The sequence below is a fragment of the Crotalus tigris genome, unplaced genomic scaffold (assembly GCF_016545835.1).
Source record: "Crotalus tigris isolate CLP2741 ecotype Arizona unplaced genomic scaffold, ASM1654583v1 scf7180000024385.1074895, whole genome shotgun sequence".
Classification (NCBI taxonomy): Eukaryota; Metazoa; Chordata; class Lepidosauria; order Squamata; family Viperidae; genus Crotalus; species Crotalus tigris.
Window position 1 is genome coordinate 752617 of NW_024100555.1, and position 25358 is coordinate 777974.

At 38.4% G+C, this 25358-nt stretch overlaps 2 protein-coding genes across 2 annotated transcripts in view; one reads left to right on the forward strand and one right to left on the reverse strand.

Annotated features, from left to right (window-relative positions):
- The window catches only part of RAVER2 (ribonucleoprotein, PTB binding 2), a 47915-nt gene extending 36103 nt beyond the window's left edge, over positions 1 to 11812 (forward strand). Inside the window, exons 10-14 of the mRNA XM_039328945.1 lie at positions 1956 to 2067; positions 2889 to 3037; positions 5224 to 5313; positions 8384 to 8509; positions 10758 to 11812. Coding sequence (XP_039184879.1) covers positions 1956 to 2067; positions 2889 to 3037; positions 5224 to 5313; positions 8384 to 8509; positions 10758 to 10904 — 624 coding nt within the window. The 3' untranslated portion in view covers positions 10905 to 11812. The remainder of the gene's footprint in view (positions 1 to 1955; positions 2068 to 2888; positions 3038 to 5223; positions 5314 to 8383; positions 8510 to 10757) is intronic.
- A 1556-nt stretch (positions 11813 to 13368) lies between these two features.
- Positions 13369 to 25358, reverse strand: part of JAK1 (Janus kinase 1) — a 57229-nt gene continuing 45239 nt past the window's right edge. The window contains exons 20-26 of the mRNA XM_039328944.1: positions 25047 to 25141; positions 24212 to 24404; positions 22892 to 23016; positions 21615 to 21787; positions 19947 to 20064; positions 19438 to 19548; positions 13369 to 15157 (exon numbers count right to left, since the gene is read on the reverse strand). Of these exons, the coding sequence (XP_039184878.1) occupies positions 15056 to 15157; positions 19438 to 19548; positions 19947 to 20064; positions 21615 to 21787; positions 22892 to 23016; positions 24212 to 24404; positions 25047 to 25141 (917 nt within the window). The 3' untranslated portion in view covers positions 13369 to 15055. The remainder of the gene's footprint in view (positions 15158 to 19437; positions 19549 to 19946; positions 20065 to 21614; positions 21788 to 22891; positions 23017 to 24211; positions 24405 to 25046; positions 25142 to 25358) is intronic.

The following is a 25358-nucleotide window of genomic DNA, read 5'->3' on the forward strand; positions in this document are numbered from 1 at the left end:
CATCTAGCAACATCTCCCTATCCTGCAATGGACACAACAGGTGGATAAAAATGCCAATTCCAATCTAAACATCTGACAGTGCGATGAACCATAGACTTATTCAATATCTGGAAATACTGAATTTATCGGACCGGAACACCCTAATTTTACAAAAAACAAAAACAAAACCTAACCTAACCCTGCTTGGAACTGCCTATATTATTAGATGCTACCTTGATCATTCTTAGGCCTTGATTAAGACTTGAATTGTTAAGTTTTAACCAGTCTTATACTGTAAATCTAACTGTGGATTACCCACACATAATTTATTATTAAATTATTATTGGGAAGAACTTGATGCAAATAAAGAGCCACACCAATTAAAAGACTAGCAGCTGTGACTCCATGTTGTGAACAGATAATAATTGATTAAACTTGTATGCTGCCAGATCTCAATGGCTCTGGGTGACAATCAAACAAAGAAATTTCAATCAAATCAATAAAACATAAAAAGGACAGATAAAAGATGGCATATACACACCCATACCTACATACATGCTGTAATAAAGCAGGAGGTCTAGTCAAACATTGTTGCTTCTTTCAATAAACACTCATTCTTTATAACATACGTGCTGCTGCCAGTATCTTTTAAAAGGTCAGTTTTGGGTTCAGCTGAACCTCAGTTCATCCAGAATGACTTGTTCAGACTTCCATGCCACGATGTGTTTGTTTTGTACACACCTCTATTTTACAGCATTTCTTCATTTTTTTTCTGCAACAGCAGCATTTATTCTCTTATATCCATTTTTCCTATCTTCCTTTACTGATAATGCTTCCATTATCATAACTTTGCACAATGTTTGTAATGTAAACTTTTTCATTCTATTTCAGGCAGCTTCCATTTCCTCTTTACTATTCTGCTTTTTTACGTGGCATAACATAACCTTAATGCCATAGCAAATTTGTGTTATTTCCCTCTTCCTGTACATAGAGACATTGTTTTGATATGGCTCAGAAAAGAGAATAGTTAATATACTTGCCTGTTTTCCTTTTAGTAGTTTGGCAGATAAAGATCTGTCTCCAAGCCTTTAGGTTAACTGGCTAATCTGGTTTTACCAGTCTGGTTTAAAGGTTGCTTTAAGTAAAGATGATTATTTAGTCATTCATTCTGCCTTTAAGAAGGAAAGATTATATTCTGTATTGGCTCCTAGACTAGTTTCCTTCAGTTGAAAATATTCTGCCTCCTGTTCAGTAGAATAAAAAAGGGTGCTACATTTTTGTTGTCTAAAAGAAAGAGACATTAGTTGATTGTTGCATACCAACAATTCAGCTTAGACAGAGAGTTTGGCCTTCTGGCTTCCAAGCTTTTAAAGTAATGTCTCTATATACAGGAAGAGGGAGATAACACAAATTTGATATGGCACTAAGGTTATGTCATGCCACATTAAAAAAGCAGAATAGAAGACTCAGGGGGGAAAAATCACAAAAATCGTATAGGCTTTTATATTATATGTGAGAATAGCCAAAACAGTGTCATGTTTTTTCTATATATGCTTTACTTTTGTTTGTCTTTTATTTCTATCTCAGGTATATAAGCAAGAGCTTGAACATATAATGACTTTATAGCACAGATAAGTTTTTTTGTGTGTGTGTCTAAAGTGGTAATTATTGTGTTATCCTTTAAAAAGAATGGATAAATTTATAGATAAATAAAAAGAGATAATAATAATAATAATAAAGTTGGAAGGGACCTTGGAGGTCATCTAGTCCAACCCTCTGCTCAGGCAGGAAACCCTATACCATTTCGGACAAATAGCTATCCAGTCTCTTCTTAAAAACTTCCAGTGTTGGAGCATTCACTGCTTCTGGAGGCAGGTTGTAATGATACTTCTAGTTAGCTACGTGAGAGGTTTTCTAATGGAAAATCACTTTGTACTTCAGCTGTAGTTATGTGATGAAATATATCTGTTTTGTAGAGTTGTTCCAAAAATCAAACCTCTCTACTTGGAGAACCTCCTAAGGAAATACACCTCAGCACAAATCCCTACTTGAACTTGGCAAGTGTTCTGCCTTCTGTGTGTCTTTCAGGTAAGCAGGGAGGGGTCAAAGAGATTATAATACTTGCAGATAATACGATTATATTGTTTGGTATAATTTAAATCTGGAACTTGCCTTTAAGAAGAGTTTACAATAAAAGGATCCGCTGTTGCTGCTGATTATCATACAATCCACTGCAGGATGGTCTCATTATTGAAGAGTATGGACCATAATCTACTATACGTGTCCAGTGTTGGTTGGTAGATAATTTGTTGTACAATTCCCAGAATAGGGTTGAGAGAGTGTAGCTGAGATTAAGTCCTTTAGATTACAGTGGTACCTTGATACTCATTGTTAATTGGTTCCAGGAGGTGCAACGAGTACTAAAAAAGACGAGTGCCAAACAAACGACGTGATTTACCACGTGACCTTTTGTTTCAGCTGGGAAGGACTTCCTGTCCCTATTCCTATGTCAGTGACCTTCCCAGCAGGGCCGACTTCCTATCCTCCCTCTCTTGCACTGTCACCCTCTTTTGCAGTGACCTTCCCACCATGGCTGACTTCCTGTCTGTCCCCTTTTTTAATCGTAGCATATCGAGTACCAAACAAACAAGGACAACATTTTTTGCTTAAAAATGCATCAAATACCAAATTCAACGAGTTTTGAAGCAGTCAAGTACTGAGTATCACTGTATGCTTATTAGTGCCTTTTTTATTTTGTTTTAAAAAGAATAGCTCTATGCCTTTGTTTTGTTACGAATTTATGTAATATTGTACTGTGTACCTATAAAGGCCTTTGGGGGGAAGCAAATGTGTTTAAAACTACTTATACCTTGTTATAATTAGTAATACATTATAATTTCTTCCTTTAGGAGCAGTCCCCAACAAAGCTAATAATACTAAGTCACAATCTGTAGTTGCAAGTAACTCAACCAACAGTGTAAATGCTCAGGGAAACACACCACAGCATGCACTGGAAAACTCTTTTAACTACTCACGACAATACAGTGATTATACACAGGTATGTGAGAGATATATAATGTCACTGCAGCTGGTGACAATGAATTCTTCTTATGAAAGCATTAGTTCTTCAGACTGATGATAATTGAGAAACATCAATCAGCAAGATTTGCAGAAAAAGTCAGATTTCCAGCGCTAAGAACTAGAATACAAGTAAATAGTGTGTGATATTGTTGTCCTGGAAAAAAAACATACTGTAACCATATGGTACTAATATTCAAAAGAGTTCTGAGAGTGAATTCATGCGAATAAGAAATTAAATGACCTGCAAATTAGAGATCATACTTGGTATAGTGTGCCTGTTTCTTTTAGCCGTCAAGAGCTGTTAGCTGTTAATTTAATAGCACCTCTCTGTAGGTTGTATAGAAGAAGAAACAAAGTGTGCAGGTAACTTATACAAATTCGGAATCCCATTGCCAACACCTATAAGAAATGACTGTATGATTTAGAAGCATAGCGAGGCAGATGCTCTTCAAGTGGTATGTCGCAACTGTTAGCAGCCTTGGAATCAGCTCCAGAGCTATAACCATCATTGCTTCCACGAGAATTTTCTGTCACTGCTGTATAATATATCTGTGGCGTGCATAAAAACCACGAACAGCCTTGGTAAAAGGAGCTGATTTGGCTGGATGATATTTGAAATTATCTTCTTTTAATCCCAAGAGAAACCCAAGGAAGGCTCACTCTTATTTAATCTAGGCCAATGAATCTGGATATTTTAAATCTGTTGGGATGCCTTCTCCTTTGACCTATGACTGTAGTGGCGAACCTATGGCACGCATGCCACAGTTGGCACACAGAGCCCTCTCTGTGGGCACATGCACCGTCGCCCCAGTCCCAGGCCTTCAGCTGGGTTTTATAAAACCTTTTTGATTTAGGCCTCCGCTGCCGTATGCAAAAAAAAAAAAAAAAAAGTTCAATCTATCAATCAATTTCAACCTCTCGTGGGAAAAAGAAAGATCTTGCAAAGTTGGAATTGATTGATTGAACTTTTTAGTCCCACCAGTCTGCCGCTACCACTGCACCCACGCCCACCCAATTGGCCACACCCACCCAATGAGCCACGCCCACCCGGCACCCGACGATACATAAGTGGGTTTTGGGTTGCAGTTTGGGCACTTGGTCTCTAAAAGGTTCGCCATCACTGACCTATGAAATATCCAATATTCCCAAACTACTTCTCAAACACACAACAGGTATTTGTATTATGTGGCATTGTTATATAAAAAAAAGCACAAATTGCTGATTGTATAAAGCAACTCATAACATGCTGCTTAGGGAAATCTTGGTATCATTAATCAAATAGGCCAATTTTAATACAGGATTTTTAAAAAAAGGCATAACATTAACCATAAAAACAGATCAAGCAAACTCTTCCTTAGTGGAAGAGTTGTTTGTTTTTTCCATTCAATACGGTCTGGTTCTCGGAGACCTCCTGGACAAATCCCTGAAGTTTTCTTGGCAAGATTTTTCAGAAATGGTTTGCCATTGTCTCCTTCCTAGGGTTGAGAGATAGAGATTGGCCCAAATACACCAAGGCAGGACTAGAAAGCATGGTCCCCCAACTTCTAACCTTAACCACTATACTGTACTGTAAATTGAAGCTAGTACTCTCTAGTTCAGTGTTTCTTAACCTTGACAATTTTAAGGCATGTGGACTTCAATTCCCAGAATTCCACAGCCAGCATTGCTGGCTGTGGAATTCTGGGAGTTGAAGTCCACATGCCTTAAAATTGTCAAGGTTGAGAAACACTGCGTCTAGTTAGCAAAGCCCTGCCTAGAGAATGGCCTGCATACAGCTACTTATAAAAATAACCTGGCAGTCTTGCAAGTTATATTGGAAGTTTGATATCATTTGGCAAAAAAGAATTTGTGGCTACAGTTTGATTATGTATTGATTTAGATCAGGGGTAGTCAACCTTGGCTCTTTTATGACTCGTGGTCTTCAACTCCCAGAATTCCTGAGCCATGTCTGGGAGTTGAAGTCCACGAGCCATAAAAGAGCCAAGGTTGACTACCCCCGATTTAGATGAAATGTAATCTAAATATTGCGTTTTTTGCTTTAAATGAGACAAGACTGAATTGGGGTAACTGGTTTGCAAAAACGTGTACTCTTTTGGTGGCATACAATTGGCAAAATAATAATTGTGAAAAAATAAAAATAAAAAATGCTTTTGCCTTTTGTAGGATTCAGTCCAGCAGTGGTATCAGCAGTATGCTCAGGCGTACCATAGCATTCAAACTAAAGTAGGAGACTTAGAAAACAGTGGCTCAGATGTAAGTTTGTTTCATTTGTTTATTTGCTGGGTATATATCCTGCTTTTCAATTGTAGTATCTTTCTTTTAAAAATTAGATATGGTTTTGTTATTTTCATTTTCTGATTTTATATATGCTCAAAGAAGCAGCCCATTGTTATTTTTTTTTTCTTCCTATTACAACCAAATTCACCTGGACCAAGTATTCTGTAGGAGTGGACACCCATAGAAGTCTAGCAGATCCATGTCCCTTGCCTCATTTCCAACCTGCTTCTCTTTGGGTGACAAGACATTGTTCAGAATTTAATTTCTGTTTTTATGTACCGGAGTTAAAGTGTTTAAAATTTTGTTTTTGGGATGTATGTATAATTGTTTGATATTCACTTAAATTCTATGTTTTTCGTTGTTTTTAACACTGTATTTAGTTCTGGGAAGTAGGGGGGAGGGGGTTGGGGGGTTGGGAGGGGGGAGTATTTTATTTTAAAATTTTATAAACTTTCAATAAAAAAATAATAAAAAAAGAAATTGTTCAGAATTGGCTTTGGAAGTTGGTGGGGAGGCATGAGTAAAAAGTGCCGATGCATTGTTCTGCAAACTTTATAATTTTGGCTGTAGTCTGGAAAGAAATTTAATTCAGAGCAGTTTTTTCCCAGAGTGTGAGGTGGGAAGAAAGGCTGTGTACTATTATAATTTATGCATAAATAACACTTCAAGTTGCAAACCTGTGTTTTCATTTTCTTGTATATGTGCTCTGTTGGGTCTTTCTGGCAATCGTTTTTCATACTTCACTGAATTTTTCACATGATGTATTAGAAAACAGCCTTACATTACATTGTCCATTTAGCTCTATATTGTCTATGGTAACTACTCTTCAGAGTTTGACGGAGCCTTCCCAAACCCTACCCAAAGAATCAAGGAATTAAATCTGTTTTTGTCCTAGGAGAGCAGCAGCTCTGCTCTGGGCAACATTTCCCATCTTCTTGTAAGGCAGTGGTTCTCAACCTGTGCGTTGGGACCCCATTTGGGATCAAACGACCATTTCATGGGGATCGCCAAACAATGCAGGCTGCCATTTCCCCCCCCCCCTTTTCCTTTCCTTTTATTCTATTGGCTTTTGAAAGCCAATAGAATAGACTCTCTTGAATAGAGTCTAATTCTATTGGCTTTCAAAAGCCAATAGGAATTGTCCAGGCTGTCTCTGCCCTGCTGGGCCTGCCAAAACTCCCATTCTGCAAACGGTGCTGCACCAGTTGAGTAGTCCTCGACTTACAACCGGTTGAGTAGTCCTTGACTTATGACTGGTTGGGGGTCGTGGCATTAAAAAGGTTGAGAACCACTGTTGTAAGGGATTATTAGAACAGGGGTCCCTAACCCCCGGGTCCGTGGATTGGTACCGGGCCGTGGCATGCCAACAACCGGTCCACACAAACAAGTAAAGCCCCATCCATGGGATGCAGGCAGCACACAAAACCATGCTCTCTCCGGTCCATGTAAAAATCTTTCTCCATGGAATCCTGGTGCCCAAAAGGTTGGGGATCTCTGGTGTAGAGAGTAGCAGTAGAATCTCCGGGGAATGTCTTTTACTATAGGGATAGGATGATTTGTCCAGAGTTTGAGCTTATTCTACTTTCACCATGTGGATCAGGGATCAGATATCAGGCACCAGTTAGTAGCTTATCTGCCAATTTTGCATGACTTGCAGCTTCTAGAAACTCAGATTTAATCTCTTACAAGTGAGTTGACATTCCAAAGTCGGGGTATAATTAAGAATGAATAGATTTTTAGTGAAACTTGTTGCGACAGATTCCTGGAAAAGCTTTGCTTTTTGAGATTATATACAGTATATTTCTGTCACCTAGACTTTATTTTTGTATTGTGCTTTTCCTAGCTATATACCACTAAAACTCTCATGTTTGATACTTTATACCCCTTCATTTGGGTGAAACAGTGCATGCTTGAGAAACAAACATTTTTTTAAATCAAAGTACCTCAGGCTAACTTGCAGAATGCATTCAAAATCCTGGATGCTTGACCCCCCCCCGGGACTGAAATTTGCAGCCGATTTCTGAGTACACTTCCCAGAAACCCATAGGTTCCATGGCGCAAAGGAAGATGGGAAAAAATTATATCTGCTCACATCCCTGCCTTCCTCTGGCCCTTGTACCCAATCAGCTGGCAGCAAGACTGCTTTGGAACTTTGAAATCTCTGAATGGTTAGTGAGGAAGAACAAGGGAGTAATTCAGATTCCTACGGGCAAAATAGAGTTGACTAAGGGATGCTGGTGGTTGACAGATGAGTCCTATTCTTCCCTGGAATGAAGTTGCCTTTGGGGGACAGAATAGAGTGAACGGGTGCAGTTTTCCTCATGGCCCATAGCTGCCTTTTCCCACCTCTCTCCAGCAAAATGTAGGTAGTTCCGTGCTTTGGTGGAGGAGGAGGAGGAGGAGGACTCTCCTGAGGGGAGGGGAAATGACACAAATCTACATTATATGTGGAAAGAGGAAGGATGAGGGAATGACTGAGATGGCTGCTGGTGAGGTAGGGCTGGCTGGATTGTGCTGGCAAAAGGTGAACCCTGTTCCTCCCCGGAGAGAGAAGGAATGTGGAGCAGGGGTGCAGGTTTCCTTGGAGTTCACAGCTCCCTTTGTTACCCCTTCCCCAGCAAAGTAGCAGACAGTTCCATAGGTCAGCTAAGGAAGCGGAGGAGGCTTCACCAGAACTATCCCTTCCTGTCATGAGGGGAGAGGAAATGGCACATGCCTACAGTATATATGGAAAGAAGAAGGCCAACAAAGACAAGGATGATACGTTGTCTAGTGGGAATTTAAGGCAGTGCCTACTATATGTAGCTACTTTATCTTTACAGCAGTGCTATTGCAAATTAGGTTGTAGCGATGTAGCAAGTTAACTAGTGAACTTTAGAAGCAAGAGAAACTCAAGACTAAAACTCCTCTACTCCATTCTCTAAGTATTATGCCGGAGATATACCAATCTTTCTGAAAAATTTGTTATTAATTTCTTGCAATTTGATTTCATAATTGGTTATCAGCTTTCTAACACACATTTTTCTTTTTCTGTTTTGTTCTGTAGGAACCCAGTGGAGGAGTTTATGGTGATTATGGTACCTATTTACAGGTTATGCCTTCATATTATGCTGCAGCCCAAGGATTCTTTCATCCAAGCGCCTTGCCATTTACACCTCAAAATCCCCTGAAGGTAAGAAATATTTCTGATGAAGCCTAGAAGTACAGAATGCATTAAACATGAGCAACATTTAGATAGCTACAATCCAGAGTTTCCAAAGTCCTATAACATGTTGAGATGCATTGAAGGATAAGTAGGGCAGAGTTTAATCTGCTATATTTTTTTTTCTCTTTACTACAGTATATAGGATCCTACGTTTTGAACAGTTATGTATCCTCAGTTGAGATCTTGTGCTATCATTAAGTGTTCTGAGATAGTGCTAATTTATTAGAGTTGCTATGAATCCTATTTGTCTTTATTTTAATAATGGAACTTTTTCAGAGTAACCATGAAATTGGAATCAACTTAGGTCTCCTGTAGTCAGGATTTCACCTGCCTCACGTAGTCCTCCTCTAAAAAAATTAGTAGCTTCTTTAAAGCCAATATCCTAGAAGGGCAACATTGAAAATTGTAGATACAGTGGGGCAAAAAAGTATTTAGTCAGCCACCAATTGTGCAAGTTCTCCCATTTAAAAAGATGAGAAAGGCCTGTAATTGTCATCATAGGTAGACCTCAACTGTGAGAGACAAAATGAGAAAACAAATCCAGACAATCAAATTGTCTGATTTGGAAAGAATTTATTTGCAAATTATGGTGGAAAATAAGTATGTGGTCAATATCAAAAGTTCATCTCAATACTTTGTTATATATCCTTTGTTGGCAATGACAGAGGTCAAACATTTTCACAAGGTTGGCACACACTGTTGCTGGTACGTTGGCCCATTCCTCCATGCAGATCTCCTCTAGACCAGTGATGTTTTGGGGCTGTCGCTGGGCAACACAGACTTTCAACTCCCTCCAAAGGTTTTCTATGGGGTTGAGATCTGGAGACTGGCTAGGCCACTCCAGGACCTTGAAATGCTTCTTACGAAGCCACTCCTTCATTGCCCGGGCAGTGTGTTTGGGATCATTGTCATTCTGAAAGACCCAGCCACGTTTCATCTTCAATGCCCTTGTTGATGGAAGGAGGTTTGCACTCAAAATCTCACGATACATAGCCCCATTTATTCTTTCCTGTACACGGATCAGTTGTCCTGGTCCCTTTGCAGAGAAACAGCCCCAAAGCATGATGTTGCCACCCCCATTCTTCACAGTAGGTATGGTGTTCTTTGGATGCAACTCAGCATTCTCTCTCCTCCAAACACAACGAGTTGTGTTTCTACCAAACAGTTCTACTTTGGTTTCATCTGACCATATGACATTCTCCCAATCCTCTTCTGGATCATCCAAATGCTCTCTAGCAAACTTCAGATGGGCCCGGACATGTACTGGCTTAAGCAGGGGAACACATCTGGCACTGCAGGATCTGAGTCCCTGGCGGTGTAGTGTGTTACTGATGGTTGCCTTTGTTACGTTGATCCCAGCTCTCTGCAGGTCATTCACTAGGTCCCCCCGTGTGGTTCTGGGATTTTTGCTCACCGTTCTTGTGATCATGTTGACCCCATGGGGTGAGATCTTGCGTGGAACCCCAGATTGAGGGAGATTATCAGTGGTCTTGTATGTCTTCTATTTTCTAATTATTGCTCCCACAGTTGATTTCTTCACACCAAGCTGCTTGCCTATTGCAGATTCAGTCTTCCCAGCCTGGGGCAGGTTTACAATTTTGTTTCTGGTGTCCTTCGACAGCTCTTTAGTCTTCACCATAATGGAGTTTGGAGTGTGACTGTTTGAGGTTGTGGAGAGGTGTCTTTTATACTGATAACAAGTTCAAACCGGTGCCATTAATACAGGTAACGAGTGGAGGACAGAGGAGTCTCTTAAAGAAGTTACAGGTCTGTGAGAGCCAGAAATCTTGCTTGTTTGTAGGTGACCAAATACTTATTTTCCACCATAATTTGCAAATAAATTCTTTCCAAATCAGACAATGTGATTGTCTGGATTTATTTTCTCATTTTGTCTCTCATAGTTGAGGTCTACCTATGACGACAATTACAGGCCTCTCTCATCTTTTTAAGTGGGAGAACTTGCACAGTTGGTGGCTGACTAAATACTTTTTTGCCCCACTGTAGATTCCTTTTCCACCTGCAAGAATACTTTATACAACTCCATCCAGGAATATATAACCCAGGGAAATAAAATTCTGAAACCATTTATATCTGTTAAGATCATTTTCCTGTGTGGATCACGGTTAAGAGCTTATCAGACATCAAATTCAGCATTCTCTAGGTTTGACTTTACTGTGATTGACACATTACTATGCCTGACTTTTTATAATCTTAGATGACTCCAGTAAAAAATGAAAAGCGGAGCTCTTCATACCTCATCACAAATCCAGAAGACAATCCAGTGGAGTATGTTGGCCCACACCCTCAGGGCTCTGGAGTGCATTACACAAAATTGTACCTTAAAAGAAAACGTGTCTATTAAGATTTCTATCTAATTGAAATCAAAGTCACTTCTTGTATCATTCTTTCTACTGTTACCTTTTAATATATATTGTAGATAACATGTGCAATAATATTGCAAAAATTAGTTTTGATAAGGAAAAATGGTATGGGAAAGAGGCTCTTGTCTTCCAGATTTAATTTTTTGTTGTTTGGGTTTAAACATGTTTTAAAATGTGTTTTAAAAGGACAGCAATATTATGGTGTGAGAGCTACTCTCAAAGTAATGAAATAATAGAACTTTCCTACAGTCTTGCTGAGAAACTGCATTGATACCCTTAAAAAGCAATAATGCTGATCAGTGATGTTAAAAGAAATATCTTTGATGACTTAAGGTCCGTGATTGAAGAAGATTCTGTTTCACAATAATAACGATACACTATTATTGAGATGATTGAGTTTAGATTTACAACTTTCAAATGTAAATATCATACAACTCTCCTAGCAGTAAGTTAAAAAAAATGTCAAGATACACTTGTACTGAAAATAATATTGTTGAAATATAAAGTATGTATGACAAAGTTTCTGTGGAAATGAAGGACTGATATTAGATTTACATCTGTAGATGTTGGCCTTTAAGGTTATATGTCCTAAATCTAGACAATATTTAAACACATGTTCAAATTTAGCGTGTATGAATATTTAATATCCAGTTGGAGCTGAATTTATATTAGTCACTTGCATTTAATTAAATGAATATGCTTTCCAGATTGTTCTTGCAGACACCTGATTTATCTCACTTCCAACTTGGAAACTCTTTTTTGTCACTTTTTTGATCATTTGTGGGGACGCTCCCCAGAGGTAATACTTTGTACATACATGAAATGCTTCTGTTGATATGCTTTCTAACTAGTCTACTTTTCTTGTGAGTAAAAATGTGCTTGAAACAGGCTTCTTTACTACTGTGTGCTCACAGTATTGAGAACTGTAATATGACTTTACCCATAAAAAAACTAAGTGTATTTGAATTTGATTGAAATGTTTATTGGGGTTGTGCCACTGAGTTCAATGGCAGCTTTATTGCAGCAAGCAGCTGTTCTGTAGAATTAGACCTAAGTGTCATATTTTAACACTAAGTAATGGGTTTTGGTTGTATGCTCCTGGAAGAAGGCAGACACGTCTGGCAGCATGTATAGTGCAACCTTAATTGGACCCACTATATTTATGTATTGGTCTCATTACATTTCCATTACCTTTTGACTAATCAAACTCTTCAAAAATGGGCAAGTTAATGTTCTTACAAGCCTATATAGTTTAGTCCACCTCGCTCATATAGGACGAGGTTAAATCAGCTGAAGAATGTACACATTGGGCAACCAGTCAACTTTTTTTATCTGCAATGTTACAGAAATTTAGGAAATAAGCAATTATGATAAGATTGTATTGCCTGATTATATCTTTATCAAGTGACAGTCCTATAGCTGGTTTACAAAGTGAACCTCCTCAATGTATGCCTATAGTAAGGAATGGGAGGAGTGCAAAAGTCCAATGACTTCGTCCACAACTTTAATATTATAGTTCTGTGGATATATCACAGAAGCATGAATAATTACTTTGTCTATGCTCTCAGATTGCAACTTTTAGACATATGCTAGACGTGAGTAGAAAAAAAAAGTAGAAATGCAAAAAAACCCCAATTAATTAGTGTCTCCTCCATTTGCCCATACAAGCTCAAACAATATGCCCTTCCTTAATTTAATTGTGGGAAGCTTTATAAAAGGCTTCTTTGTATATATAATGGGAAGTGAAGTTCTGCATAGAGGTCCTGTACTTTGTAAGATAAAGTCCCTGCAGATTTTACTCTGCTAGTCATTTCTGACTCTAGGAGGCAGTGTTCATCTCCATTTCAAGGGCCATTGAGCCGGTACTGTCCAAAGACATTTCCGAGGTCATGTGGACAATATGGCATCATGGTGTACGGTTACCTTCCCACCGAAGTGGTACCCATTTATCTAGTTACATCTGCATGTTTTCGAACTGTTAGGTTGGCAGGAGATAGTGCAAGGACGGGAGGTCACTCAGTCATGCGACGCTCAGGTATCGAACCCGGGCTCTTGGTTTTCCAGCCGATAAGCCCAGTCTTAATTGTTGAGCCATCGTGCCAGTAGAATTAGACTGAATTTCCAGGGGTATCCAGTAGTAGAGCAAATATTTAATATCCAACAGTTCTTTATGAAATTGTGCACCCTTGCCCCAGTGGCTTCTATGAAACATTTTTTTTAAAAAAATCCTATGCTGTATTTGGCCATAATTAACCAACTGTAGGCATTCCAGTTGATATGCATAGTCATAATCTTTCTTAGTGTGTTCTTTCTTAGGTTGTCGCACAGCCCAAAGAGTCATTATTTGGTGGCCCCTATAATGAGCAGGTATCAGGGAAATGGACATGAAAATGACAAACACAAAAATGGCTGAGATGGATCAATCACTTCAAAGTACACCAAGTACAAGCTTGAGCACAAAGTCTTTATTTAGAACATTTTTAAAAAATGGATGAACATTCCTGGATAAAATCAAGAAGTTTTTTTTTAATAAAGAATAACAAAGTGCATATAGAATATTTATAGATTACATAAAACAACAGGCAATTTGAAAGATGGGTTAGGATTAAAATTACATTTTACATTATTACAAATCCAGAATTACTCTGTAAATGCAACGTTTTATTTTAGGAAAGAATAGCTTCCTTTTAAAGAAGAATGCCCTATTTTTCTTTTAACCTAAAAAATACTTGTGAATTGACGGTGAAAAGGACAATCTGGTAAATCCAGTATCATGACTCCTTTTCATGTATATGCATATTGCCATTTTCCTTCAATTCAAAATATAGAAGGGATCAGGTTTAGTTAGATTCAACGGATTGGGTTAAGTCTACTTAGAATTGACCAATGAAATTAAAAGCCTTTCTGTAATAGAACTGTAAAGTTCTATTTCCTTTATAAACTGCGGGTAAAATACATACATTATTGGTGAATAATGTATTGTATTATATTTTATCTGTGGCAACAATCTTGTGCGGAAGGGGCATTGCAATTCAGAATTGAAAATACACACAAGTCACTTCTCTGGCTAGCTGCTTAGTTTGTTGATTTGTCTCATGACGTTTATTAAAAATATTATCAGGCATGCAGTGTGTCACTTCAATATTGACATAATGCTTTTCCATTTATCTATTTGCCTCACATATAAAAGGTGGGTATATAAAAATCCTGCATTCTGCATAAGACCTACTGTATAAAAAAAAAAAAAATCAAAGTTACATGAATGTTTCATTTGGAAATTTCCCGATAGTAAAAGGAGCAACCATTGCCATTTGGCGATGGCCCAAATATCTTAATCTAACATTCTTCCCCCAACCAAAAATGACAAATTTAAACAGACCATTTTCATAGTTTTCCATTTAAAGGGAAGTAAATAAATGAAAATTTCAAACAATGTCCTCGGGATGAATTACTAGCGGAGGTCTTGGCTCTATACACGTGATGAGGCTGGGTGGTACCAAGCATACAGGAAACAAGTTTACAAATACACAATATACAAAAAGAAATAGGCTGGGACATAACTAGTGAGTTCCCAACAATATGCTTTACAGTAATTTCTTCCTATGAATAGCAAGTATCCATAATACGATATAAATTTTTACACTTTTAAGATGACTTCAAAAGTATCCTACTCAGTTACGTGGATAACTGAATATGAAGGTTACAGATCCATATATAAGTCTTCTCAGTGGATAGGAATATTTGTATGGCTCTTCTGGCAAAAACAGTATTAGCATTTTTGCATAACATACATTTTCATGAAGAAGTAATGTAAAATGCTCCATACTTTAAGGCCATTATTCTGACAAAACTTCTGCTTTCTTTTAAAAATTCTGATAGCATTCATATGTTGCACAGACCAATCCTATTTTCACCAGTTAGAACCTAAATGAACGGAACAGAACACTTCTGGCCATCCCACAGATGTCAACTGCCAAGCACTCAATGCTTTTGTTGCTAGGGCTGACTTGAGTAGCAAACTCTTATTTCCAAGCAAAAAGGAATAGGGCATTACTGAACTGCAAAATTACAAAACGTAGCAACAGGCCGTCTTTTTAAAAATATTTAACAGTGACAGTATAAAAATGTGAGATTATAACTTCGTAATGAGTGTTTCAAAGCCTTGAATCAGATTGTGAAAAGTTGTCCTCTCACTAGGATCGTGTACCCAACACTTTCTCATCAGCTGGTTAACCTAGAAAATAAAAGGCACAAAGGTTCTCACCACGACATTTGCTTTCTGAGGCTGGAACAGCATACAAGGCACGTTTTTTCCCCCTCCCTTATGGGAGTTTGTTTCTATAACTATCTTAAGGGAACCTATTTAAGAAAGAGACTCTAATTATGCTTAAGTGTTCTGTAATTTGTAAGGCCATTAAAATATGCTAAAATTGATTATCATACAGTATTATTACATGCTTCATTTCATTGGTCCGTGCTTGATAAAAAAATGAGACCACCTGGCATAGAACAGATACATGTCTGGTATACCTTGGCAGGCAAATAGCCCATTTGTAGCAGGGAGGTAAGAAAAGAAATTAAAACAAAGTCTAGACACAGAATGATTATGCCTTTGTGAAAATGCAAACTTCCTTACTAGCTAAGAGAGAATTAATTTTTGAGGCTATGTAAATGTAAAAAATTATGGCAACTAAGAAACTATCTAAGGAAATGCAATTCTGGGATATTGTCTTTAGTAGCTCAGATGGAGTCCTTTGCAGGTCCTACAGGACCGCATGCAGCTTATCAGGCTAATTCTATGTACAGTTGGTGACAAGAATGCTGAATCTTTTAAAATCTTTTAAGACTGTAGATAAAGCTTTATCATGTATTAAGCATGTTGAGTCTTATATCTGTTAATAGGTCTACTCGGAGAAAGACAATTTCATTGCAACCTTTTGCAGGAAGATTTTTAGGTACCCCTGGACACACTGGTTGATGCTTTCCCGGGGCCACATTGCTTCTAGCTTTCAGGATGAGATTTGATTCCTCCTTGCTTATGAAAAGCCTTTACTGTAGAGGTGTGCTGGGCAACATACGATCTTGTGAAATGAGATAAGTAATTAATTCTAAGATAGTTGGTCTATAAAATTTGAGTGAAGCTATGTTAAGTTTCCCTTGAGTTCCAAACACATAGCCTCATGTTGTATCACAGTCCCCTTCCTATCTCTACCCTATCTATATTGTGGGGATTCAGCCACCAGCATCTGAAGGACTGCTGTAGGTTCTAGTTCAAAGGTAACAGAATAACAGAGTTGGAAGGGACTTTGGAGGTCGTCTAGTCCAACCCCTGCTCAAGCAGGAAATTCTATACCATTTCAGATGAATAACCCATAACATCAGGAGGCAAAATAGCATAGCATGATTTTTGTGAACTTTTCTTAAAAAAACAAGGTAGGAGAAATCACTGTAGATCAGTGGAGCAAAGACCAGGAAACAATATCCTTGCTAAAATCATCCAGCCTACGACAATCAGACTGCTTTCTTGTGAAACTCTTATGGCCTAATTCTTTGAAGCTGCTCTTTTGAACCAAGCCCCGTGTTAAGTATGTATAGTTGCTTCTAGATGTTGAATATAGGGAGATGGTTAGTTATTCTTTTAACAGACACTTAAGTATATCATGTAAACTTTGCTGAGTCTTATTGAAGGAGGAGATTATCAAGAAAATAACACCCGTAAAAGCCAAATATGCTAACAGTAAGGCTGTAATCTTGAGAAATAACTTTGGAATAGAAGAAAGGACAGAGGAGGGAATGGGATACCAAAATTGTTGATATTTATGGTAATACAAAGATACCAATGATGATGGTTGTGTATAGGCACACGGAGCTGTGCTCCAATATATCTATGGATGTTATTCTAAATAGCTTCTTTGAGACAAATTATTGTTGAATTCTGAACTTCAAATATATTACAAATCAAGCCCACTGTTGCTTTTCTGTATCATTTTTTTGGAATGGCAAAAACAGAATAAACACCAAAGACTTTTTGAGCAAGTAGAACAACTACTCTGGCCTTTATGTTTAAAAGGTGCTTCAGGAATCGGTTGATGGTGCTGTGTTGAGAACACCTTGCAGCTGGTGCTAGAATAGATTTGAAGCTTGACGTTGTGCTTTCTTTTCAATCGCTTGCCTGATGAGATGTCCCAAGTGGAAAAAAAAAAAACTGGAAAAATCTAACCACTTTTCAAACAAAATGCAGCATCACAAATTTTGCCTGCCTCCTTTACAGAAGAGGGAGAGGCCTCTACAGAAGAGGAACCTAGCTCTTTTCTAGGAAGGCTGATGTTTCAGAAATGAAAAGAAAGAACTCACTGGGAGTCAAGAATGATGTGTTTAAATATTTTCATGTTGTTTTTCTTCCTGAGATGAAATAAAACTTTCAAGTTGCCCATAGATTCTGCAAAGATACCCTTTAAGCCTTCTTATCCAAATAGAAGCTACCATAAAAAGAAAGGGAATGCTAATTTGACTTGAAGCCACACCTGTTTTCAAGTCATATTCTGTATTTGCACAATTTTGTGTGTCCTTTTGCAGTTTAAAGGGAGATGCGTCTCTAATTTCTTCTAAGCCTTCAAACAGAAGTCTTAGAAGAAGGGTTGACGAAGTGAACAAAGTGAAGTCTCTCACCTTTAGGGTGGTTTCTCCCCCTCCCCCCCAGTTTAGATAAATAATTATTCAAATAACCTTTTAATTATTTAATCTGCTATCTTTTAATTGCATTTGTCATGTCTTAAGAACGATGATGATTTGACCACTGAAAGTACTAGAATTATTTCTACCTTGTACAAAAGACAAAAATGTGGCCTTAAAAGAACTGCCCTGTGAAGGCTGTGACTATATCTGCTGACAAAGGATGGGATAAAATGGCATCGCCAAAGGAATCTGTAGCATTAAGGTGCCAATGTGGGAGGGAGAGGCTGGCTTCTGCCTCTGAAAAAGCTGAGGAAAAAGTGGCAGCCGAATCTGTAGAAAATGGAAGGCAGCTAGCTAATGCTGAGAGGATGGATGCTGCCTTCAATGAGCACCTGGGCAGGGTTGAAAAAGAGGACCATTTTCTTCCGGATTTCAACTGTTCACAGCAACTGGGTGGTTCAATAACTTCCACACTCACCACTGGTGAAACTTGCTACTGCCTGGTTTCCAACTGGTGCATTTCACAAGCCAATCAGAGGCAGGAGGGAAAAAAAATGCAGGAAAATGAAGAGTTTGTTGGCACGGTGGTGCAGTGGTTAGAATGCAGTACTACAGGCTACTTCTGCTGACTGCCGGCTGCCGGCAGTTCGATTCTCACTGGCTGAAGGTTGACTCAGCCTTCCATCCTTCCGAGGTCTGTAAAATGAGGATCCAGGTTGTTGGGGGCAATATGCTGACTCTGTAAACCACTTAGAGAAGTCTGTAAAGCACTGTGAAGCGGTATATAAGTCTAAATGCTATTGCTATTCAGTTCTTTGTAAAAAAAAAAACATCAGGCAAAGAATTACAACTGGAAGAAAGAAAGCAAAATTTAAGTGAAAAAAAAGAAAGTAGTTCATTTTTTGAAGGAAAAAAACTAAACTGATGAAACTTCATCAGAAGGGGGAAGAATTAAAGGTCTCATGATTTCTTGCCTCTTGAACCTGGGTAGAATGATGACGCTCACTCAATATTTGTAGACCCACTGAGACCAGTGATCTTAGGTTGGAGGTTTGAATGAAGAACCATCACCTTCCTCCCAAAGGGGCCCTGACAGTCATATAAGAGATTCATCTCAATCCATGTTTAGAAAAGTAGGCACGTCTGACTTAAGGTAAGACTTTTCTCAAATTTAACATTTCTACTTTCAGATTTGGATGTACTTGTCCCAAAAACACAAAGGTCACCAAACCAGTGGAATGAAACTTCTGCTCTGTGTAGAAACGTCTGGGGGAAAATGATCTTTTAATATTGTAACTAAAACTTCCAATAAAATGATTACCAAAAAAAAAATGTTTGGGGAAAAATGATCAAGGCTGGAATGCTCAAATATATTATAAGGAGGGTATTGTTTTTCTCTGAATGTCTTCTCTATAAAGCAATGAGATGCTATACATTTGTGATCAATGTATTTAAATATGGAATTTGCAAATCACAACTCAGCCAAATTTCTGCAGAAATTCTTGGGAAAAGGAAGTAGATCATTTGGATAATTGAAGTGGAAAGGGGGACATTTACAGTGAGCTGAATTAATACTTCAATTACAGTGAGAGCAGTTCATCCTTACCCTGTAACTAATTCAAATTTGGGCAAGTGAGAGGTTTTCCTATGACCTATGGAAAGAACTTTCAGACAGCATATAAAGAGGGAGTACACCTATGCCTTACTAATTATCCTTAGATCTGTTTAAATCTGTTACGGTTAGTGCTTAAAAGCATTGCCACTTTGAGGACAGTTAAAAATGCTTTAAAAATCAGACGCCCTATTATAAAAAAGAAACAAAGGCAAAAGCATGTTTACCTCTTCTGGACAGTTTTTAGGACAAGGCAAGCGTTTCCCCTCTGCTAATATGCGTACCAGCCGCGCGACTGTCATCTGGCCTTGCGTTGGGCCAATCATATTCAGGAATTCCTGTAGATTACAAAAATATATACTAAGCAGCATTCCTCCTGATGAGAGATCCAATAAGCTGGGCATTAATCAGGCTGGGAAAATATACAGCAAAACGTTGTGTTGATAACTTCCCAATGCTGTTCCTTCCCAATAAATAGAAAAACACAACCACAAATATTAATTGACTTAAAATGTCTAGAACAGCAGAGGAATATTTGGACAGTTCAAACATTTAATAATATATTTGGTAGGTAAAGTAAGATTTCCAGAAAAGTGCCCTGAATATTTATGCCCCCCCCCCTTTTTAAAAAACAAATATGGGCAATGAAGCATCTCAAAAACTACCTGCAAGCAAGAATCCCCAGTGGAATCTTGAGCATTACACTAGGGGAAAAAAATCTTTCACAGTTACTTACTGTCATTGGACTACACTCAGAATCACAGTAAGTTAAAAGTTCATACAGCGTCACTCCAAAAGACCAGACATCTGAAGCAATATAGAATTTGCTCTGTAATAGGCATTCAGGAGCATACCTGCAAATGTAGGAGATTGATTAGTTATTATTATTTAACTGGTTTTATTTAACATTGTTGCCCAATATTTACCCAATTAATAATGGGAAATGTTTGATTTCTGGGCTGTAGAGGTAAAGTCGTCACAACGTGCATTGTTAATTTAATCCTAGAACAGCAGTTCTCAACCTATGGGTCACGACCCCATTTGGGGTTGATCGACCATTTCTCGGGGGTTGCCAAACAAGGCGATCCGCCATTTTCCCCCCTCAGGGGGCACTGCCGCACATGCGCGCGGCAATGGGGGTGCCGCCGCGCATGCGCGGCACGTTTGTGTGACGGGGGTCGCCGTCACACAAACGTTGAGAACCATTGTCCTAGAACAAAGGGTTGAAGGACAAACACAAGTGTTATTTATCAGTTGAAGAGAAAACAAGAAGGAAACAAGCTGAAATATAAGCAATAGGTTACTGAAAATAAGCAACTACAGCAGAAAAGAAAAAAAATGTTTTTAGGGGATGAGACTAAGGGCCAATTCACAAGTTTCTGTAAACAATTCCTATGCTGAGGCTAAAGTAGGTACGCAATTTGATGCTCTCCCAACAGCTCTGGCACAATGATCACTTTCAAAGTTGGTTGTGTAGCCCAAAGCATTCGGGAGGGCCCAGATGCTCGCCTCCATCTAAACATTAATGGAAGCAAATACTATGCCTTTATTTGTACTTGTGTTCATGTAACAGTAATTTTGAGACTGTAGTACAGTGGTTCTCAACAATTGTAATGCCACGACCCCCAACCTGTTGTAAGTCGAGGACTACTCAACCAGTCGTAAGTCGAGGACTACTCAACTGGTGCAGCACCGTTTGCAAAATGGGACTTTTGGCGGGCTCAGCAGGGCAGAGACAGCCTGGACAATTCCTATTGGCTTTTGAAAGCCAATAGAATTAGACTCTATTCAAGAGAGTCTATTCTATTGGCTTTCAAAAGCCAATAGAATAAAAGGGAGTAGCACAGCTAAGGAAAACGGGAAAAAAATGGCAGACTGCGTTGTTTGGCGACCCCTGTGAAATGGTCGTTCGACCCCAAATGGGGTCCCGACCCACAGGTTGAGAACCACTGCTGTAGTAGATGATACAATGCTCTCATTTAGGCCCAACCTATATAATTAATTCAAGTGATTCTAACCAAGCATGTCTTCCAGTTATAAGGGGGGATACTTCCCCTGCTTACTCTACTCCAGCAGTTCTCAACTTTTCTGGCTCTGCGAACTGGCCCCAACAGATGTGTGTGTGTGGGGGGGGATGGTTTTGTGCATATGCACGCCACTTGTACTAATGCAGATTGCGCAGCTTGGTTCCCAGTGGGCCACAGTCCTGGGATTGGGGACCTCTGCCTTACTCCATTCTCAGGAATTTTTCAATGACTGATTACAGAAGAGCATGAAGGTATCACTGCACTAGGAAACACAGGATTATACAACAGAATAGTCCACAGTAACACAGAAGAGGTTCATTCATTTTGGCCAATTGCTTCATTGAAGGAAAAATAATTGTTTAGGTTCCCTCTCTTACCAGAACACAGGGCTGTCTCGATCATCGTTCACTTTGTAATATTCCTTATCGGTTTCAATGGTTTTAGTCAATCCAAAGTCCCCAATCTTGACTCTCTGCTCATTTTCAACGAGAACGTTTCTTGCTGCCAAGTCTCGATGAACGTACTGTCGAGATCCAAGATAATCCATTCCCTGAATGGAGAAAACAAACATTTGAAGTCAGTTTTATTTTCTTCTGGCCAACCACTTAAAACAAGTGATTCTCAACCTTTTCTTCACCATGGACCCCTTCACATACCTTTTGTGGCCACAGATCCCCAAGACTTAACTCAAGATTTAAATCATAACATTTCTTCAAACTTTTGCGGAACCCCGTGACAACATCACAGCCCCCCTAGGAGTCAGCAGACCGCAGGTTGAGAACCACTGATATAGAACATTTTCTTTAAAGAGTTTTCTTCAAAGGGTTATGCCAAATTCCTTTGTTTCATTAAGTCAACTGTTCAAAGAGTCAGTGTTTTACAGGAGTGAAAAGTACATTGACTAAACTTGCAGGGGTAGTCAACCTTGGCTCTTTTATGACTCGTGGACTTCAATTCCCAGAATTCCTGAGCCAGCTTAGCTGGCTCAGGAATTCTGGGAGTTGAAGTCCACGAGTCATAAAAGAGCCAAGGTTGACTACCCCTGGACTAAAGTATACTGACTCACTGCATATGCAAATGTTCTTTCAATGCAAAAATGGATTAACATGAGGCTCCTCCCCCATCACAGAATGCCAAGTTTCTCCATAAAAGAAAGTTCATGCGTTTTGTATCATAAAAGTAACATGCAATGAAAAACCAGGAGCAGAGAAAAAGTAACGGTCCAGATCACAAACACAATATTCTGTACTTAGTCTATCACTAACAGTATCTTGGAGGTATGAGAAATAAACACTTTTCTGTGATAGCCCCTCCCCCCCCAAGTGGCATAAATATTTCTCTCTATTACTTTGCAACCTCTTTCTCTTGTGGACTTTTGACAGACCCTGATTTTCCTCTAACCCAACCTTTTATTAATCTTAATGCTGCCTCCATATATGGTTTAACATAGTACTGTCTTCATGGTTCTTTAGCTTATTTTTTTAAAAGATTATAATATAAATAGCCTCATGGGGGCTTACCCTAAAGGAGGAAATATAATAAATAAAACTTTCTAGGAGAAACTAAAGTATTATTTATGACTAATTATGTCAAACACCTACTGAGTAGGCGGATTGAAATTAATATGTCTTAATGTTTGCTATTAAACACCGACCTTGCAGATTTGCACAGCATATTTCAGTTGTTCTTTCAGAAAGATTTTACTTTTGTTTCGAGGGAGATAGTCTTTCAGGCTCCCAGAAGGAAGAAATTCCATAATAAGCTTAATTCCGTTACCACCTTGTATTTAAAACACACAAACACACATTATTTCAACCAAGGGTAGGAATTAATACCACTGCCTATTTTAAATGTTCTTCTTGCTGTTTTGTCACTTAGTTCATCAATCTACAGGTGGTCCTTGATTTATGACTGGTCACTTAGCAATTGTTTGATGTTAATACCTACCTGAAAAAAAGGGACTTACGACCAGGATCCTAAATTCCAACTGTCCCCCCCTCCTCCCGGGGTCACGTGACTACCCTTCTGCACTTGGCAACGTGATCACATTTACAAGGGTTTGCAGCATCCTGCAGTCCTGTGGCCACATTTTACAATGGTTTTGCTAAAAACTACTTTTCTGCTTTTGACAAAACCGCACCATATCGAACAATGCATTTGCACACGTGATCACCACAAAAAAGCACAGTCAAATCAGGTTGGTCACATGACCGACCAATTTTACGAGAGTTACAACTTATGACTGTAATGGGCAGGCTCCATTTATGATTGTAACTCAAGAACTACCTGTTATTAGATACTTCAGTTGTCAAAGCATCTCCAGGTGATATATAAGGTAATAAATAATTAAAATAGGACAGGAGTATCCATTAGGATTACAGCTAAAAGAATGTTTTAACACATTCGCTAGAAAGAAGAAAATTCTTGCCTGTTTATCGTCTTTCCCGAGAGTTATTTTACACAACTGAAGGGAGGATGCCCATGAAAATATATGACAAATAAGTCTTGAATCAAATATGGCATATTTATTGCATGGTTTCAGCCATGAAGCTCTCTTCTACATATTACGGATGGTTGGGCAATGTAGTTTATTTTTCTGTGAAATTCAGGAAGAAGCCCTAAATCAACAAGCATTTGTCGATAATTTCCTGAATAATTTAGTACATAACTTTTACAAGGTATTTCGGAGCACTCCTAAAACAGAATTCTGGAGCATAAAGGAAGGTTGGTGTAGGTATATGGTTTATAATCACAGTGGCAGCTTAAGTTACAGATTTAATAAAAATCATGGAGATTCTCATAATTTAACAGAATATGAGTTTCATAATAACGTAGGTACCACATATTGAAAATAATTTATTTTAACTGAGCCACTGCTTGAGATGAAAAGAGTTCTGCAGTTAGGTCGTCCTCTAATTTGGAAAAGGAACATTTTTTAAAAAGAAGAAGCAAATAAATAATTTCCAGACATTACCATCTTCGGTGCAGATTCCTTTGTATTTCACAATGTTTTCGTGATAAAGGTTCCTTAGAATTTCAATTTCCTTCTTAAGATCAGCAATATGATTCCCGCCACAATCAGGTTTCAGTGACTTTACAGCTACTTGTTCTCCTGTATTATCACCTTCAGGGTCATACCTGCAGAGTTCAACTTTGCCAAAGTGGCCCTGGTTTCAAAAGAAAAAATATTGATTTAGAATATATTTTATGCCCTTCTGATTAAGATAATTACAAGTCATTGTAACAATAGTCCATAAATAGCCTTTGTTATTTAAAATAGTCATGTAAAAATTACCCCCATACACCTTTACTCCATGTGGATGTCAGAACCTGCCCAATCCTTTCCGTTTTTTCCCATCTAATAAATCTTCCTGGACATCTCATATCATGGTTTATTGTTACAAAACTGCTGTGCAATATAGCCATTTCCTTATTTACCAATGAGATGGTAAAACATTTAGAGGGTATTGAGCCCTCCACATCCTTCTCTAATAATATTCTTCTTTGCTCTCACAAGAACTATCTATATTATTTATAATCACATTTGTCACAGGCAGCACTCCATACCTGGCCCACTCATAAAGATATAGACAAGATATTTCATTTCCCAACAAGATTGATTCTATTAGAAAAGACTTTTTGGAAGTAGTTGGAGCACACTAAGGCATACTAATCATAGTCAAAGAAAAATGCAGCTACATTTTTTCAAATACCTGTTACAAGCTCAAAGGAAGAAAATATCCTTACTGTTTCATATTACTGCTCACATTCTATTAGCTTTAATAATCAATACTGTAATATAATAATACCTCGCCTAAATCACGGATCCGCTTCAAGAAACGTTTTTCAAATATTGTAGGATCAATCTCTGCATTAGGCTTCTTCTCTGAGACAATATCAGGATCTGACACAGACAGAAATGTGTCTACATAAATAATTATTCAGATTTCACATTACAGGTATTAGATATCTTTACCATATCCCATATGCTGCTGGCTGTACAGATGTACCACATTTAGTTTACACTGACACTCCCAGCCAACCACAGCTGCCATTTTCTCTCATGTGATGGAAAATTGCTATCAGAAGAAGGGCAGGCAGCTTCAAATGGCAAACTAGAA